The following is a 17,987-nucleotide window of genomic DNA, read 5'->3' as shown; positions in this document are numbered from 1 at the left end:
GTGACTGATAAGTTGTAAATATACCTGAGTAATAGAGGGGGTAGTTTTGATATTCTTGTGTCAGTATGGAAGATCTTACACATTTATTTAAGACTCAGATTTATAAACATTTTTTTTGTAGCATAATGGCACAGTAGCCTTGAGTTTTAGTTTCCTTTGGTTAGTCTGTACCTTTTTGATATGGCCAGTGCTCCCCATCCCTACAAAGACATTTTATTTATTTCACTCTGTAACCTGAAATGAATAGGAACAAGAGTTTTAAACCATGTTACATTAACTTATTTATGACATTATAAATTAGCATAAGATATTACAAGAATATGATTGTTATATAATTTATATCAGAACATTTCTATAAATATGTGCTTATTACATTTGAAATGCTTCCAATGTACTTTTATTTGCTGTTTGTTATTCCAAAAAGGATATGCAAACCGGTATGTCTGTTTCATGGATGTTTAATAGTGAGATCTTCCATGTTGAAGGTAATGTATTTTTTTTTAAGATTTTAAAATTGCTATTTTGTTACAAAATAGAGACCTATTAACAGTTTGAGAGCTCCTTATGTGCCCTCAGGGAAAGAACCCTCTGTGCAACAGAACTACATAAAAAACATCTTCAGCACGTTCTGAGGGTGAATATATACTACATAAATTGATCTTGTGTATTTAACCTATCTTTTTAATTTTAAAATTGAAAATTTGAAACTTGGCTGTGCTCTGCTAGAGGGGGTTTGAGATAAACTGCTTAGGTGTTTGCCTACTTGTCCAGTGAAATTACATTTGTATCAGTATATGTATATACCTGCCAACCTCGTTGGTAAGTCTCAAAACATTTATATTAAAATATTGCTTGTCTTGCAGCAGGTGATCCCATAAAACAATACCTCCCTGTTAAAAACTCACTCATTCTCACTGACAACATAGGAACTGCTTCTGTGTTGCAATTGTTCTGTATTGTATTCTTTTTATATATAGTGGCCACCTTCTGGTTTGTCACAGTGTGTTGAAAGTGAAGTAAATACATTGGTTCTCTGTCATTTTAGAAGGACACATAGTTTACCTGATTTTTCTTCAAAAGAGTTACCCACTGATGTCATAGAGGAAAAAGTGACAAATCAGACCTAAAATGTGACTTTTTTAATTAGGAGACATTTCCTATAATTTGACTCTTTTACCAACATGTTGTGATATATATATTATGTTTGTAATTAAAAGTATATAAACAACAAAAGTTTGCAATGTTGGTAACTAATGTGTATGCATTTCCTATGATCATTAGGAAAAAGTAGGCTGCAGCCTAGAGGGCAGGGAAAAGTGGTGCTTTTTTTCTTTCATTTTTTGTTTTGTTTTTCAGTTTCTGAGTCCCATTTTGAAGTCCATGTTCCTCATTCTCCTTATTCAGATACTATGGACTTAGCATCAGTTGTTCTCTTTAAAGATCTCATTTCAGTCTGTAAGTTCTGAGAAAATTACACATATTATTTCTTCCATTTGGTACCAGATTCCTTTGCCTTTTATGCCATGGCTTAAATTTTAACGCTGTATGATGAACCAGTGTTGTGCATGAAAGTTGTGCATTGTAATTTTCAAGAGAAGGTGGTTCATCAGGGTTGACACATTATTGTCCTAGTACCTCTTTATTATAGTAAGAGACTAATAAAAGAAATCTCAAGTACTAGAACTGAAAATTTCCAGTTATATGGATATAGTTCACTCAAATTTCAAGTTGATGCTAAGTATATAAAACCCATTCGGATTTTATATGTAGCCTTGAGAAAATTACAGGATGCATATCAATTTGTAGGAATTGAAAATGGTATCATTTAAACATTTGGAAAAAATTGTTTTAAAAATCATCTTTTTGTATTTTAGGTGTTAAAATTTATGGTGTCTTGTTAACAGGGGTAGAATTTAAAAAGATCAGATTCAGCATGTTAATTTCAAATATTGAATCTGAGTATTTCTTCCCTAGCTTCTTAAGAGCAGACTGTGTCACCATTATTGGTAACTAATCATTAAAAGGAAAAGTTGCATTGCAACTATGTATGTTTCTTGGAAGAACTTTTCTTGTGATTTAGTGAATGAAGAGTATTGATGGGATCACTAACTGTAGCTCCTACATAGGGACCCCTTCTGCAAAGCAGAACACAAATGAATATGCTCAAGGAGTATCCCATTTTCTGCTTATTGAATAAATTTGTTAGTTAACTCCTTTACACTAGCTGTTTCTTTGTATCTCTTTGCTGGCAAGGAAATACAAGGAGTAAAAGCCACAGACCAGAACTTCCCACATTTGAGCATAGTCCTGTTTTCACTCCAAGAGCTGTTATTTACCCAAGTCTGAAATTGGCAGTTTTTGTTTGTTTTGTTTTTAATAAAAACTTTAAAAACATCCCAAACCAGTGGAACATAGACACTGGCTGCACTTAGTACTGCCAAAAGCCAAGGTCATTTGCACATATTCCATCAACCTTTCAAGAATTAGGCCTCACTTTATAACCCAAGGCATGGAAGTGCATGCATTCTCTTAGCTGGGCAAACAATTATACTGTAGTTGTGATACAACACATGTGGCTTTTATTTGTACTGCACATACCCACTGTACAGCCACTTGGGAGTATCGTGGTTAGCTTGCAGCAACTGCTGTCTGCATTTATACTGTTTATTGCATATTCTTTTCCCTGGAATTGAAAGAGAAATGTTTTTCTTGTTGCGTTGATTACATTTTATAAATTTGCTTAGCTGGAAAGTTTGGGAAAAGAGACCTGTTTGTCAATTGTACAACCGGTTGTGAAGCTCTAGTGTGAATATTTTTACGTCTGTATTAGACATTTTCTTTTCAAATCTATTGTTCGATTGAAATGTAAATGAAATTAAAGATGGTGTACACCCATCATGTAAAAAGCAGACACCATCTCTAAGATGGATTTAATGCTCATTTTTAAGGCATATACTCAGCTTCTATTTAAAACTATAATTTAAAATAATTCTGTACAATGAAATGGGGAATATATATGGGAATAAATTCTATTCCACTTATTTCAATTTGAATTTCCAAATTGTAATGTTTCCCTTTGTGCTATAGGAATAGGATTATATGGGAAAAGGCTAGGACTTATAAGGCTTGTATATGGGGGGAGGGCAGAGATGGAACAATGAGGCTTGTGATGATAGTGAATAGCAAAGAGTGAATTCTGTGTGTTTTTTGCTGTAGCACTGAAGTAAAGAGATTAGCTTTGGCTGTTCACAGAATAGAGCATCATGATTTTCAGTGTTTGAGAGAAAATTGATGGAAAAAGTTTACAGTACTTGACATGTATTTGCATGAACAAAATAAAATTATTTGTCCACCTTAAAAGTTTTTGTTTAATGTCAATATTAAGCTTATGGTATACTGTAATTATCTTGATTTCCATGACATCTTTTTTGGTATAACAAAGCTACCAGGACATTCCTTAAAATGGGATTTAAAAGATCTGCCTCATCCATACGTCATTGGGAAGAATCTGATAAAGTCAGATACATCCAGAGAGGGTGAAATATTCTTTCCTTCTCAGTCACTTCACTGACCTAATATAGAGCACTTTCTGCATGGGAGATGAACATAGTCTAGTGCAGAAAACAGGACAAATACATACATAAAAACAATGTATCATAGAGGAAGTATGAAGACAGTTAGGAATATGACAAGAAAATGGGATCTAGACATCATTTTCACCTTGAGTTGGTTTATTCATGGATGCAGCACAGTTGTTATCTGTGCTGGACATTTTGTCAGTGATATATGAGCCCTTTTCTCTAGGAATTGTGAAAATGGGAATGATAAATTTGAATAACCTATCTCAATGAGAGCTATGTTTTATTGTACGGAGACTCCAAAGTGAAATTATGGGATAGGTGGTATTATTGGTGAGCCAAAAGAAGTGCTTAGAGAAACAACCATTGGCTAGACTTCATAGGCTGAATAAGATTTCACCAAGCAGAGATAACAAAGGAAATTCTACCTGAGCGCCTTCTCTACAGTAAATCATTATATATGTTGACATCTTTTATTGCAGATAAAATGTTTTCCTATTTTATATATTAGATGTTAACTTGCCCAAGGCCATATGACTAGAAAGTAAGTGCCAGAATTCTGATACAGATCTGCTCCTTTTGTGTCTTTCAAAGAGGTGGTGGTGGACAGAACCTATTTTCACTGCCATAGATTACAGTGGAATGGATGTTTAAGGTGTTTAGATTATTCAATGAGTATTTTCTAAATATCTATTAGAGTATTTAGTATTTCCCAGGCATAGTTGTAAGTGCTGTAGATATCTTAACTTGCATATTCTTCGTTCTACCACATTACATAATAAAAAAACTGAAAAACCCTTCAAAATTTGCCCAAGGTCTAAAAGCTACAAGTTGGAGAGTGACTATGAAAGCCATTGAATACTACACTAAAGACTACTTACCAAGGACTCTTAGAAATTAGATTATCTGAACAATTTGATGGGTTAGAAAGACCACTTTGATAGTCTGCCTCCAGCTTCACATTTGATATTAATGAGGGGGCAGGGGTGGTGTGGGGGAGTGAGCAGGTCCGTTGTCTACATGAAAGTGCTGGGAGCATGGCCAAGTGGTGATAGACGGAAAGAAACGGATTTTAAAAGTAGAGAGCAATTGACAGAATTTGTTGCTGTTTGCATGTAGGGAATATAATAGACATCTACACATTGTTGTTAAGTGCTGTCCAGTCAGTTCAGACTCATAGTGACCCTGGTTAGGGTTTCCAAGGACTGACTTGGTGGGTTTGAACTGCCGACCTTGCGGTTAGCAGTCTAGTGCTTATTCTACAGCACTACACCAGGATTCTGTTGACAACAGACATATTTGTAAAACATAATCCTGTATAAACCCTGGAGTAAGTGACTGTTGGGATCAGGAAGGAGGGAGAACTATGGATAGTTTATGGATCCAGACAAAGAAGAAAAGGTTAATGAAGGATATAAAATTCCAGGAAGACTATTTCCTTTATAGATTATACCTAGTGAAGTAATTATGGTGTGGCACTATAGGAAGATGGAGGCCTGGTGTGGCGCTGTGGGTTAATGCGCCAGACTGCAAAGCCGTTTGAACTGCAAGGTCGGCAGTTCAAGCTCACCAGCTGCTCCTTGGAAACAGAACTGACTCCATGGCACTTAACAACTATAGGAAGATACTGAACTGGTAACCACAGGGGCAGTTCAAGCGCACCAGCCGCTCTTGGAAGCCCTACACAGGGTTTCTATGAGTTGGAAAGGATTCTATGACACATGAACAAGATTCCTTATAATTGAAAGTGTAATCGTGCAAAGAACACCCACACTTGCAGATAATACCCACTTGACCTGGCTTCAATGACTGGATGATCAGAGCTCAACCAGGAGAGGAAAAAAAAACGTAATCTGATGCAATTTGATGAACTTGACCTACACCTATGGAAGCAGTAGCTCAAAAGAGGGAACAATCTCTTACAGCAAGAATCATTCCCACCCCCTCCACACACAGAGTAGACAGGGATGGGCATCTTGGACATTGGCTACCCAAAATGGGGGGAGGGGGCTACAAAGGCAAGAAGTGACTGGCTTACAAGCTTTCAAGAGGGAACCTAGAGCCAAGGGGCCTGGAGGAAGGCAGAATCTCCAGTGAGTAGTATCCAATCTGCCTAGGCGGAGCTGATGAAATGAAATGCAGATGGGTCTCTTGTGATACAATAGTGAATAATTGTTATCAAGACTGATTGTGAAGGTTGGAAATGTAAAGGTAGACGTTTTATAGCAAGGAAGGGAGGGAATAACTTTCCAGTCTAGGAACTGAGGTCCCTAGGGCCATCAATGGAGAAGAGCCGAGAGTGGGACCCTACCCAGAGAAGTAGTGATGTCTGAGATGGCGGCAGAGACAATGACGTGGAGTGATGGAGCAGCCGGGGACTTTAGATCCAGAGAGGGAGAGCAAGACTACGGGGGCGGGGGTGGGGGCTGGGGAGGTAGTATAGGGGACAGGCTTGCAGGGTATACCCTTTGGTTGGTTGATGCATGGAGGGTATTGTAACCATGGCAATGATAGGATGTACAATAGAATGAATATAAAACTAATGTTCTCCCATGTTAACTATCATATAATTCACAGTAAAACACTAAAAAAAAAAAAAAATGTAATAGTGCAGTTGTTCCTAACCCAAATCACCTTAAGTGCTGTTGAGTTGGTTCCAACTCAGCAACTCAGTATAGGGTTTCCATGGTCGCTTTGCTTATCCTTCAGCACCACATCAGGACCGCACCCCTGTAACCACCTCAGGATCTTTAAAACATTCCAAAACCCAGGTCATCCTCCCTGATAGATTAGATCACAATGTCGGGGTGGAAACAGGGCCGCAGTACCTGTGAAGCTTCCCAGGTGTTTCCAAAGTGCAGAAAATTATGAGAAATACCGCCAAATAATGGGTGTCCTGGTGTGGTGCTATAGGATAAGCACCGGACTGCTAACCACAAGGTTGGCAGTTCAAACTCACCAGCTGGTCCTTGGAAACCCTATACAGGGTCTGTTGCCAAGCCATATAATGAATGAGCATAAGTGAGACCTGTCTTAATGTGCTGTTAAATGCCATCTAGTCCCAACTCATAGCAACACTGTACAGGGTTTCCAAGAAGTGCCTGGTGAGTTTGAACTGCTGACCTTGCAGTCCAGTGCTTCAGCCCTCTAGATTTTTAGACACTCATTCAACAAATAATTTTTAAATTACATGGCTTTTATATGAGGTCCCTGGGTGACGTAAACAGTTCACAGCCCCCTGGTGTGGCGCTATGGGTTAATGCGCCAGACTGCAAAACCCTTTGAACTGCAAGGTCAGCAGTTCAAGCTCACCAGCTGCTCCTCGAAAACCCTATACAGTGTTGCTATGAGTCAGAACCGACTGGATGGTACTTAACAACAACAACCTACAGGCCAGGAGTAGAGTGGCTTGGTAGGATAATTATAGGACTGTAAATTACAAGGTTGACAGTTTGAGCCCATCAGACACCATGCAGGAGAAAGATAAGGCTTTCTGCTCCTGCAAAGGTTTAAAGTCTTGGAAATCCCATTACAGGGTCAATGAGTTTTTAATAATCTCCTGCAACATGAAGGAGCTCTGGTAGCATAGTGGTTACGAATCTGGCTGCTAACCTTAAGGTCAGCAGTTCGAAACTACCAGCTGTTCCGCGGGTGAAAGATGAGGCTTTCTGCTCCTGTAAAGATTTACAGCCTCAGAAACCCTGTACAGGGTCGCTATGGGTCGGAACCGACTCCACAGTACATAACAATAACAACAACATAATGACTACAGTAGAAAGGCCTGGTGATTTGCTTCTGTAAAGATCACAGTCAAAAAAGCCCTATGGAGTAATGTTACTCTGTAATACATGGAGTTGCCATGGGTTGGAATCAAGTTGACAGCAATGGGTTTAGCTACTTGGTTTACTGTGTGCCATGTACTGGGGCCTTGCTGTGGTGCTATAGGATAAGTACCACTAGCCGCTCCTTGCAAACCCTATACAAGGTGGTTATGAGCCAGAACAGATGCAATGGCACTTTTCAACAATAATTTATACCATGTATTAGGGATATAGAGTAAAGGAGTAAACTAGCTCCTAAATTTATGACATGTACATTATAGTTGGAGGGACAGGCAAGAAGTAAATAAAAGATGAATTTACATATGAATAATACAACCAGAATGCAGGCAATATGTGGATGGTGTTATTTCCAAGTGATACGCAATTTGAGATAGGTCAGCCTGTTGATCTCTAATAGATAATCTCAAGCTTAACATGTTCATATATAAGTTTCTGATACCTACCTTCCACTAAACTCCTTCAGTCTTTCCCATCTCAGTTACTTCATACACAGACCATGTGTGTAAATCTTGTCAAGTCTACCTTCAAACTATATCTTTTGATCTAATACATTACCCAAAGCAATTTACAGATTCAGGGCAATCTCTCTCAAAATTCCAACAGCTAATTTTGCAGATATGGGAAAGCTGATCCTCAAATTTGTACAGAATTTCAAGGGGCCCCAAGTAACCAAAACAGTCTTGAAAATGAAGAACAAATAGGACTCACACTTCCTATTTTAAAACATACCATATAAAGCTAATAAAAACAGTTTGGTACTAGTATAAGTATAAATACATAAATAAACCAGTGGAATAGATTGAGAGTCCAGAAATAAACTCATACATCTATCTATGGCCAACTGATTTCAGACAAGAATGCCAAGTCCATTAACTAAGCAAAGAATAGTCTCTTCAACAAATGATACTGAGGCATCTGGATTCCACATGTAAAAGAATGGAGTTGGATCCATACCTCATTTATTTTCATTTAATATGAAAATTTAATGGACCAATAGCCTAAATAAGAGCTACAAACAAAATTTCTAGAAGAAAATATAGGAGTAAAACTTTATGATCTTGTTTTTGACAATGGATTCTTACATATGGCACCAAAAGCATGAGCAAGAAAAGACAAATTAGACTTCATCAAAATGAAAGATTTTTGTGCATCAGAAGGTTTTGTCAAGAAAGTGAGAAAGCAACCTAAAGAATAGGAAAAAAATAATGTGATGACCACATATCTGAAAGGTTTAATATATAGGCCATACAAAGAATTACAATTCAATGGCAAAAAACAACAACAAAAAAAACTTACCTGAATAGACATTTCTCCAAGGAAGATGTTAAGTGCCAATGAGTTGGTTCCAACTCATAGTGACCTTGTATAGGGTTTCCGAGGAGCGGCTGGTGGGTTTGAACGACCAACCTGTGGTTAGCAGTAGTAGTGTTAATCCTACAGTGTCACACCAGGATGCTAAAGAATATATACAAATGGAAAATAAGAACACAGAAAGATATTCATTGCCAGTAATCGTTACTTGCCGTTTAGATACCACTGAGTCATGGTGAGCCCATGTACAACAGATGAAAATGTTGCCTGAACCTGAGCCCCCTTCACAAAGCCACTGTGGTCTCAAATATTTTGAGTGCCTTCCAACCTAGGGGCCCATCTTCCAGTACTATATTGGACAATGCTCTTCTTTAATCCATGGGGTTTTTATTGACTGCTTTTTGGAAGCAGATTGCCAGGTGTTCTTCCTAGTCTATTTTAGTCTAGAAGCGTCACTATATGGTAGTAGTCCCCACCTTTTTCTGCATTTTGGAAGCACGTGGGAAGCTTCAAAGTATTGGTGAGGATGTGGAAAAGTGAGAAAACTCATGCACTGCTGGTAGGAATGTAAATTGGTGCAACCACTGTGGAAGACAGCTTGGTAATTCCCAAACAAGTTAAACAGAATGATATGACCCAGCACTCCCATGTAGGTACCCGAAAGATTTGAAAGCCGGCCACTCAGATGTTCATTGTAGCTTGTAATAGTCAAAAAGTGGAAACCACCCAAATTCCATCAGCCGATGAATGAATAAACAAAATGTATACATATACATATGTAAGGTATATATACATAAATGGAATATTATTCAGGCATACAAAGAAATGAAATCCTGATACATGTTACACCATGAATGAACCTTGATAACATGCTAAATTAAATAAGACAAACATTATATGATTCCACTTACATGACAAATTTATAGAGACAGTAATTAGTGGCTGGGAAAAGGGGAAACTGAGAAATCATTGTACTTTCTGCTTGGGGTGATGAAAACTTCTGGAAATAGAATAATAGCTATACAAGATGGTGAGTGTAAATGCTACTGAAATGTACACTTAAGACTGATTAAAAAGGCAAACGTTAAACTGCTTATCACAATAAAAATTTAAGAAGCATTCATGAAGCATTCATTTACTAAATATTTATGAAAATCTCTTCTATGCACAAGGAACCCAGCTGGTGTAATGGTTAAGAGTTCAGCTGCTAACTAAAAGTCTGGCTGTTTAAACCTACCAGCTGCTCCATTGTAGAAATATGTTGGCAGTTTGAGTAAAGATCTCAGTCTAAGAAACCCTATGGAGCTGTCCTATCTACGCTACAGGACTGGAATCTACTCGGGCACGCAGCTAGGCATAGGCAGTGTTGCTGAGTACTAGCTGTCACTTAAAGCAGATCACAAGTTTTATATTCAAATCTGCAATTCACAAAATGTCAATTAAGATTATTCACTCATCAAACAAGTCTGAAGCGACTTGTTGACACCTAACAACAGTATTGTTGCTCCAATGCATAGAAATACTGCCTGGTCCTATGCCATCCATATGATCATTATGATGTTTGGGCCCATTGTTGCAGCCACTGTGTTAATCCACCTCATAGGGGGCTTCCTCTTTTTTTGCTGGCCCTCTATCAAGCATGATGTACTTTACTAGGGACTGGCTTCTCCTGTTAACATGTCCAAAGTACAAGAGATCAAGTATTGCCATCCTCGCTTCTAAGAAACATTCTGGTTGTACATCTTCCAAGACAGATTTGTTTGGTGTTCTGTCAATGACATTTTCAATGTATATAATTCACATGCATCGATTTTTCTCCTCACTTATCACTGTCCAGTTTTCACACGTGTGTGCTGTTTGTTGTTTAGTTCTGTCAAGTCAGTTTTGATTCATAACAATCCTGTATAAGGTTTCCAAGGAAAGCTTGGTAGATATGGACCGTGCAGTTCACACCCACCTTGTGATCCAGTGTTTATCCTACAGCGCCACAAATGACTGAAAATACCTTGGTTTTGGGCAGGTGAGCTTGAGTCCTTGAAGTGACACCACCTTTGCTCTTTAAACACTTTTGCAGCAGATTTACCCAATGCAATACCTTGTGATTGATTGACTGCTGCTTCTATGAGCATTGATTTGGGGTCCAAGTGAAATGAAAGCCTTGACAACTTTTCTCCATTTATCATCATGTTGTGTATTGGTCCAGTTGTGAGGACTTTTGTTTTCTTTGCACTGAGGTGTAATCCATACTGAAAGCTATATCCTTTATCTTCATCAGTAAGTGCTTCAAGTCCTCTTCACTTCCAGCCATCAGGGTTGTGTCATCTGCATATCACAGGTTGTTAATGACCCTCCACTCCTGATACTCCACTTTACATAATCCAGCTTCTCAGATTATTTGCTCAGCATACAGATGGAATAAATGTTGTGCAAAAGGATAGAATACTGAGAAACACCTCTTTTGATTTTAAGCTGCGCAACCGCAAGGTCAGCAGTTAGAAACTACCAGCTGTTTTCTGCTCCCGTAAAGATTTACAGCCTCGGAAACCTGTTCAGGGTCGCTATGGGTCGGAACCGACTCAACGGCACTTAACAACAACAACATCCCGTTGTTCTGTTTGAACCACTGCCTCTTGGTCTATGTATAGGTTTCTCATGAGCACAATTAAGTGTTCTGGAATTCCCACTCTTAGCAAATGTTATCCATAGTTTGTTATGATCCACATAGTTGAATACTTTTGCATAGGCAGTAAAACACAAGTAAATACCTTTTTGGTATTCTCTGCTTTCATTTAAGATTCATCTGAAGTCAGCAGTAATATCTCACTCTGTCAGTTTGGCATACTGTGGTGGCTTGAGCATTGCTATGATGCTGGAAGCTATGCCATTGGTGTTTCAAATACCAGCAGGGTCACCTATGGTTAAGAGGTTTCAGAGCTGTCGGTATGCACAACAGAAGGTTCTGGGCAAACCTCACAATTGTCGCCACACTTGAGTCCATTGCTGCTGTCACTGTGCCAATCCATCTCATTGAGGGTCTTCCTCTTTTTCGCTGGTCCTCTGCTTTACCAAGCATGATTTCCTTCTCCAAGGACCGTTCCTTTCTGACAATACATCCAAAGAACAGAGTAGGATTAACCATTTCTAATCTTACAAATAACAATATTGTTGTTAAATGCAATCCAGTCGGTTCAAACTCATAGCGACCCAGCAAAGAGTTTCCTAGGAGCGGCTGGTGTCCAGTGCTTATCCTACAACGCCACACCAGGACTCCAACAATATTGTTGTTGTTGTTATGTGCCGTGGAGTCGGTTCCGACTACTCATAGCGACCCTGAACAGGGTTTCCGAGGTTGTAAATCCTTATGGGAACAGAAAGCCTCATCTTTCTCCTGCGGAACAAACTGCTGATTCGTAACCACTACGCTACTAGAGCTCCTTCCAACAATAATAGTACACAAATTATTCAAATTTCGCCAATTGTCCCATTCAGGTCCTTTTTTCTGTTTCAGGCTCCACTCCAGGGTTTCACCTTGCTTTTAGTTGTCATAGACCTGACTTTTTTTTTTTTAAATCCTAACTCTGTACTTGGAAAAATTACTCGAAATCTGCTTTTTTCCGTCTTAGTAGATGTGATGCAATGAAGAAGCAGTTGAAAAGGCATCTTGGAAACTTAAATAGAAGCAAATAAATTTTCCTTAGAGCTCAAAACTACATACACAAAGCACAACTCTTCAATTGCCTAAAAACAAAACAAACAGAAGCGTACAAATATTGATGTATTTAGTCCTAAATTGGATCCCGTAGTTTCTGATTCGGCCGCCGGGAAAACTTTCTTCTAATTGGGCAGTGTATGGCCGCCGTGACGCAGGAAAGCCATCTTACTGGTTTGCGCTGTCGGCGCTACGGCAACTATTCTCAGCCTTCCTGGTGCCCACCCTCTTGTCTTTCTGCATCCAAGCGGTCTCCGTTTCTTCTCGCTGCTCAGAGCTGCCAGCACGTAGCGATCCGGAGGAATTAATCAGGTAACCGCACTGGGATCGGCCAGGAAGAAGCGGTGAACATGGAGTGCGGGAGGGAGAGTGACTAGTGGGCCTGGAAAAACAGCCTTGTCTGCGTACACTCTTATTCCCCACGGTCTGCGCCATTTCCTTGTTATACCCGCTTTCCACACTGGTCTCAGACCCACCGCACCCCCTAAAGTCTCCGCATGCCCCCCACCTCCTTTTGCTTCCTTGCCCTCGTCGGGAACCCCTCAGCGGCCCTGCATCCGCTGGCTGGTAACCAGTTGGACCCACCCTCGCGTCGTTCCCTCCCCCCCCCGCGCGCCGGTTGGCTGGCTGCTTTTGCACCCGCAGCGCTCCCGTGCTGTCGATGCCTAGGCGCTGCCTCTGTTACCGCCCTTACCGGCTCCCCTAACCCAGCCCTCCTGGCTCAAGATGCACCCCTTTGGCCCCTCTAAGCCCCCTACTTGAGAATCCTTACCCTTGCTGTCAGTAAACCGCAATTCCTTAGCTTCGCGCTTGCTGTTTGATTGCCAGGGTCCCGGTGTTGTGCATTCGGGAAGTTTAGCTGTAGGAGGTCCTTGTTCTCAAACGTTCTTGAAACTGTGGGACAGCGTCCCTTGGTAATGAAATATGGCAGGTCCAGGTGATAAGTCTTTAATGAAGGCAGTATAGTGTTGGATGTTTGGAGGAAGCAGTACTAGAGGGGTTTTTTTGTTTTTGTTTTGCCAGTTGGAACCTCAGGCAGATCTCTAAGGGACTAGGTTGCATCTTTCGAAATGCTTATTCCATTGCAGAAGCTAGGCCTATCCTATGGTTCTTTAAACCATTCAGAGTTGACAGGACTGTAGAGAGAATCCTTGAGTGTGCTGTCTAGGATACTGAAGCCAGGACTCGGAGGTGATTGATTTAGGCACAAAGCAACTCAGCATCATACTCTTGATGCATCTTTTTGGAGATTTTCTTGGGGATTCTTACCTAGTTTTGAAATTGCCCAGAAGTTTTAGTTGGTAGGAAAATCTAAAAGTAAGTTTAGATAAAGTCCCTAGTCAGTATACTAGAGTCTTCCTAACCAGTGTACTAGTACAAATGTACATTATTCAGAAGACAGTGTCTCAGAGTCCAGTAGCCCCAGGGTCTGATCTCAACCACTATTTTCTGTAGTTTGCAAAGAAACTTTCTTTTTCTTAGCCTGTTTTACTTTCTATTAAAAGAGCATAGTAAGCACCGTTTCCCAGAGTCATGGAAGAGATTCACTGAGATTCTGGTTATGAGAAAAATCATTTATAGGGTCCTGTAACTTGAATCTTAATATATTGAATCTATCTAATAGAATCATGTCTGTTTAGCTCAAGCCAGCAGAAAGCTTGATATATTGCCCTCTTCTAGGCACCATGACGACCTTGGATGATAAATTGCTGGGAGAAAAGCTGCAGTACTACTACAGTAGCAGCGAGGATGAGGACAGCGACCACGAGGACAAAGACAGAGACAGGGGTGCCCTGGCAGGTAGTTCGATGCCTGTAGAGTCTGAGCTGAACGGTGAAGGCATCTCAGTTAATACAGGTACTGCATAACTCTGAGCTCTGGGAACAGGTTTTTAAAATGCCCATTAAATACAGATCAGTCAGAAATTTCTGTTCACCTCTTTGTAATTTGAGCCCCATTTCAGAAATAATGTAGTGTTACCATTTCACTGGAGTTTTGGTGTGACTCTGTGGGATAAAGCACTGAACTGCAAAGTCTGCTTGAATCACAAGGTTGGCGGTTCAAACTCACCAGCCACTCCTTGGAAACCCTGTACAGAGTCGCTATGTGTGGGAACCGGTTTGACGGCACTTAATAACACCACCAGTTCACTTTGCGTTTTTCTAGCCTTCTTACTGTGCAATACAAATGTGTGTGAATAGCAGCATGATTTCTTACACATACTGGCCTGGCGTTGAATCTTCCTCAAAATTACTACTTGTTTGATATTGCCTAGATTACAGGTATGAATAGATGACAGTATAAATTCCTTGAAATGGCATTTTTATTTCTTGGTATTGCCAAATTGCTGACAGTTAAAGTGCAGTATGTTATTTTCCTGTACCCTTGCCCTCATACTATGTTGTCAGATGTTTTGATCTTTGCTATCTTCAGTCTTTCCTTGTACGAGTGAGATTGATCCTCTCTTAATAAATTTAAGACATATTTTTTAATCCTTTGCTCATTTTAAAAATTGGGTGGTGGTTTGTTTTATTTATTTCTTTTTTTGAGGCACTCTAGCACTCTATAAACTTAAGGAGTCCTGGTGTAGTACTTTGGGCTAAGGTGCTGGACTGCGAAAGCGTTTGAGCCACAAGGTTGGTGGTTCAAGCTCATCAGCTGCTCCTTGGAAACCCTACACAGGGTTGCTATGGGTCAGAACCGACTAACAACAACAACAATATACTTAAGAAATTAATGTCTGATGAGCTGTATATCTGCTAGACAAAGATGAGATTTTCTACTCTTGTGAAGATTTACAACCTCGGAAACGCTGTACAGAATTCCAGTGAGTCGGAATCAACTCGATGACAGTGGGTTTGGTGTTGGTTTGGAGTTGTACATAATTTTTCCCATTTGATTGTCTTTGGACTTTATGTTCTTTTCCTTGCAGGAAATTTTTCTTTTTATATACTTGAAAGTTTTATTTTATAGCTGTAATGTTTTGTTCTTTCTCTTTTCTTCACTTTAAGATTATAAAAAAGATTCTTCCATGCTTTTTTACATGTGTGTTTTTATGATTTCACGTTTTAGACATATAAATCATTTAGAATTTATTCCAGTGCAAGGTTTGATGTAGAGGTCCAACTTATTTTCATTTTGCTACCCAGATGTTCAACACTGTCTATTGAATTAGCTGTCCTTTCTCCTTTGATTTGCAATGTCAGTTTTATCATGTACTGAATTTCTGTTTCTATGTGGGTCTTTAGCTGTACTTTTGTAGTCTCTCATTGATTTGTCTAGTTCCTGCTTATTGTGGTGGTGAATTATATTTTAGCATCTGGCAGAATTAATCTTACTTTAATACTTTCTGTATCAGCATTTTTCTAATTTTTGCTCTTACTTTTCCAAAGCAAATTTAGGAGCATGAACACATATGTGTGTCTGTGATTTTTCACTGGGAAGTCATTAAATATATAGATTAATTTTGTGATAATCTACACTTTGCGATGTTAGGTCTTCTTGCTAAGCTACATGGTATTGCTTTTTTCATGTATTCAAATCCTTCTTAGTGTTTTAAAGTTTTATTCATAGAGATTTGTATGTTTTTCTGTAGTAACAAATGTCCGCCAGACTCCTGTGACTACAAAGATGTATTTTTTATTAATGTTACATGCTGTGGGTTAGTGGCAGCTCTACTTCTACTTCATACATCTTGTCATTTCTGAACTTTTGCTCAGACCAGACAGCTGCCATAAGTCTCATGGCCAAGTCTAATAGCAGTGGGTGGGGATATCTGTACTCATTCTGTAGGAGACACTGCAAGTCACAAGGCAAGGGACAGGGATATGTAATGGTCTTGCAGTGTTGGGGGCGTGGGCATGCATAACAGGACAATAATAAAACTGTAACAAGTTCAAATAATACAAAAGTGTCAAAAGTAAAAAGTGAAAAGTTGTCTTTTCAGTTCCCCCTGATTTCACAAGCTAGGGTCAACCATTGGCAATAGTTTATGTATTTTTCTAGCCCATTTGTTTTTAAGTAATGTTTTATTGAATTCTTGGTGAGAGTTTACGCAGCAAGTTAGGTTCCCATTTGACAGTTTCCACACAAAGAATTTGGTGGTGTTAGTTACATTTATCGCAATAAGTCAACATTCCCTTTCATTATGCTCAGTTTGTTTCCTTTTCAGCACTGTAGTTTGCCTGTCCCCTCATCTTCTCATCTTTACTTTTTTTTCACTTTTTATGTGACTTGAATGAAGATTTACAGAACAGACCATCCGTTTTTCATGCAACAAACCATACACTGTTTCATTTCAGTGACTGCCGTCCCCTCCGTGTGGCCTCACTTCTTTCACTTTCTCCCTGTGGTTCTTGTTTCTGTTCCTGCTTTCCCAAGCCTTCTGATTTTTGTTCTTGCGTAAATGCTGCCCTTTTGACCTTGAATGGTTGGTCATTCTGTGGTGTGAATACCTCACTGCTGTTGCTGCCCTCCCTATTTACTTATCTGTCGCCTGGCTAAAAATTGAGTTACAGGGGTGAGTTCATTTCTAGACCTGAAGGGTGACCAAGGGCCATAGTCTCAAGGTTCCAACTTTCTGACCAGTGAGCCTGGATTTTTTAATGATTTTAAGTTTTGTTCCATATTTCCTCTCACTATCCAGGACCTTCTCACATGATCCTTTTCAGAGAAGTTATTAGTGGTAGCCAGGCATTGTCTAATTCTTTTGGTCTCAGCATCATGAAGACTGAAGTTCACGTGTTCCATTAATCCATTGAACTAATTGATTCCAAGTGTCTTTAGTTTTCATCATTCTTCTTTTGTCCGCACATGGAGAGAACAATAGTTGCACCTTAGGTGACTGCTCAGGAGCTTTTAGGATCCCAGTCATACAGTCCATTTTTTATGAACATACTTATGCACATATATCTATGAGGCGGCTTCAAACAGTTTGTAGAAAATTCAATTATCTCATAATTCCATTCCTCCATGAACTTTTGGAAGCCTGCTGCTCATATATTCATGTATATTCATATTCACATGCATGTTGTTTTGTGCCATCGAATTGGTTTTGACTCATAGCGACCCTGTGTTGGGTTTCCAAGCAGTGTCTGGTGAGTTTGAACGACTGACTTTGTGGTTCAAACTTACCTTGCGGTCTAGCATGTTACCGTGCAGCTCCACACCAGAATTCCATATATATATATATATGTGTGTGTGTGTGTGTGTGTACATATCCATATATTTACCCACTGCCATCGAGTCAGTTCCTACTGTCCTACTCATAGAAGAGAGTAGAATTGCTCTTTAGAGTTAATGAGGCTGTAAATCTTTACAGAAGAAGATTGCTTTATCTTTCTCTTGAGCAGTGGCTGGTAGATTCGAACCACTGACCTTTCTTTTAGCAGCTCAATGCTCAGACCACTGTGCCACCAGGGCTTCCATATATATATATGGAAGCGTAGTAGTTACGAATCGGGCTGTGAACCACAAGGTCAGCAGTTCGAAACTACCAGCTGCTCCGCAGGAGAAAGATGAGGCTTTCTGTTCCCGTAAAGATTTACA

The 17,987-nt window shown here is 39.5% G+C and overlaps 1 protein-coding gene across 1 annotated transcript in view; it reads left to right on the top strand.

Annotated features, from left to right (window-relative positions):
* Positions 1-14,121: 14,121 nt before the first annotated feature.
* Positions 14,122-17,987, top strand: part of PDCL (phosducin-like) — a 10,966-nt gene continuing 7,100 nt past the window's right edge. Inside the window, exon 1 of the mRNA XM_006834736.1 lies at positions 14,122-14,297. Coding sequence (XP_006834799.1) covers positions 14,126-14,297 — 172 coding nt within the window. The 5' untranslated portion in view covers positions 14,122-14,125. The remainder of the gene's footprint in view (positions 14,298-17,987) is intronic.

This window comes from Chrysochloris asiatica, unplaced genomic scaffold (assembly GCF_000296735.1).
Source record: "Chrysochloris asiatica unplaced genomic scaffold, ChrAsi1.0 scaffold00014, whole genome shotgun sequence".
NCBI lineage: Eukaryota > Metazoa > Chordata > Mammalia > Afrosoricida > Chrysochloridae > Chrysochloris > Chrysochloris asiatica.
Note: the sequence above shows the minus strand (reverse complement) of the source record. Positions and strands in the feature narration are given on the sequence as shown.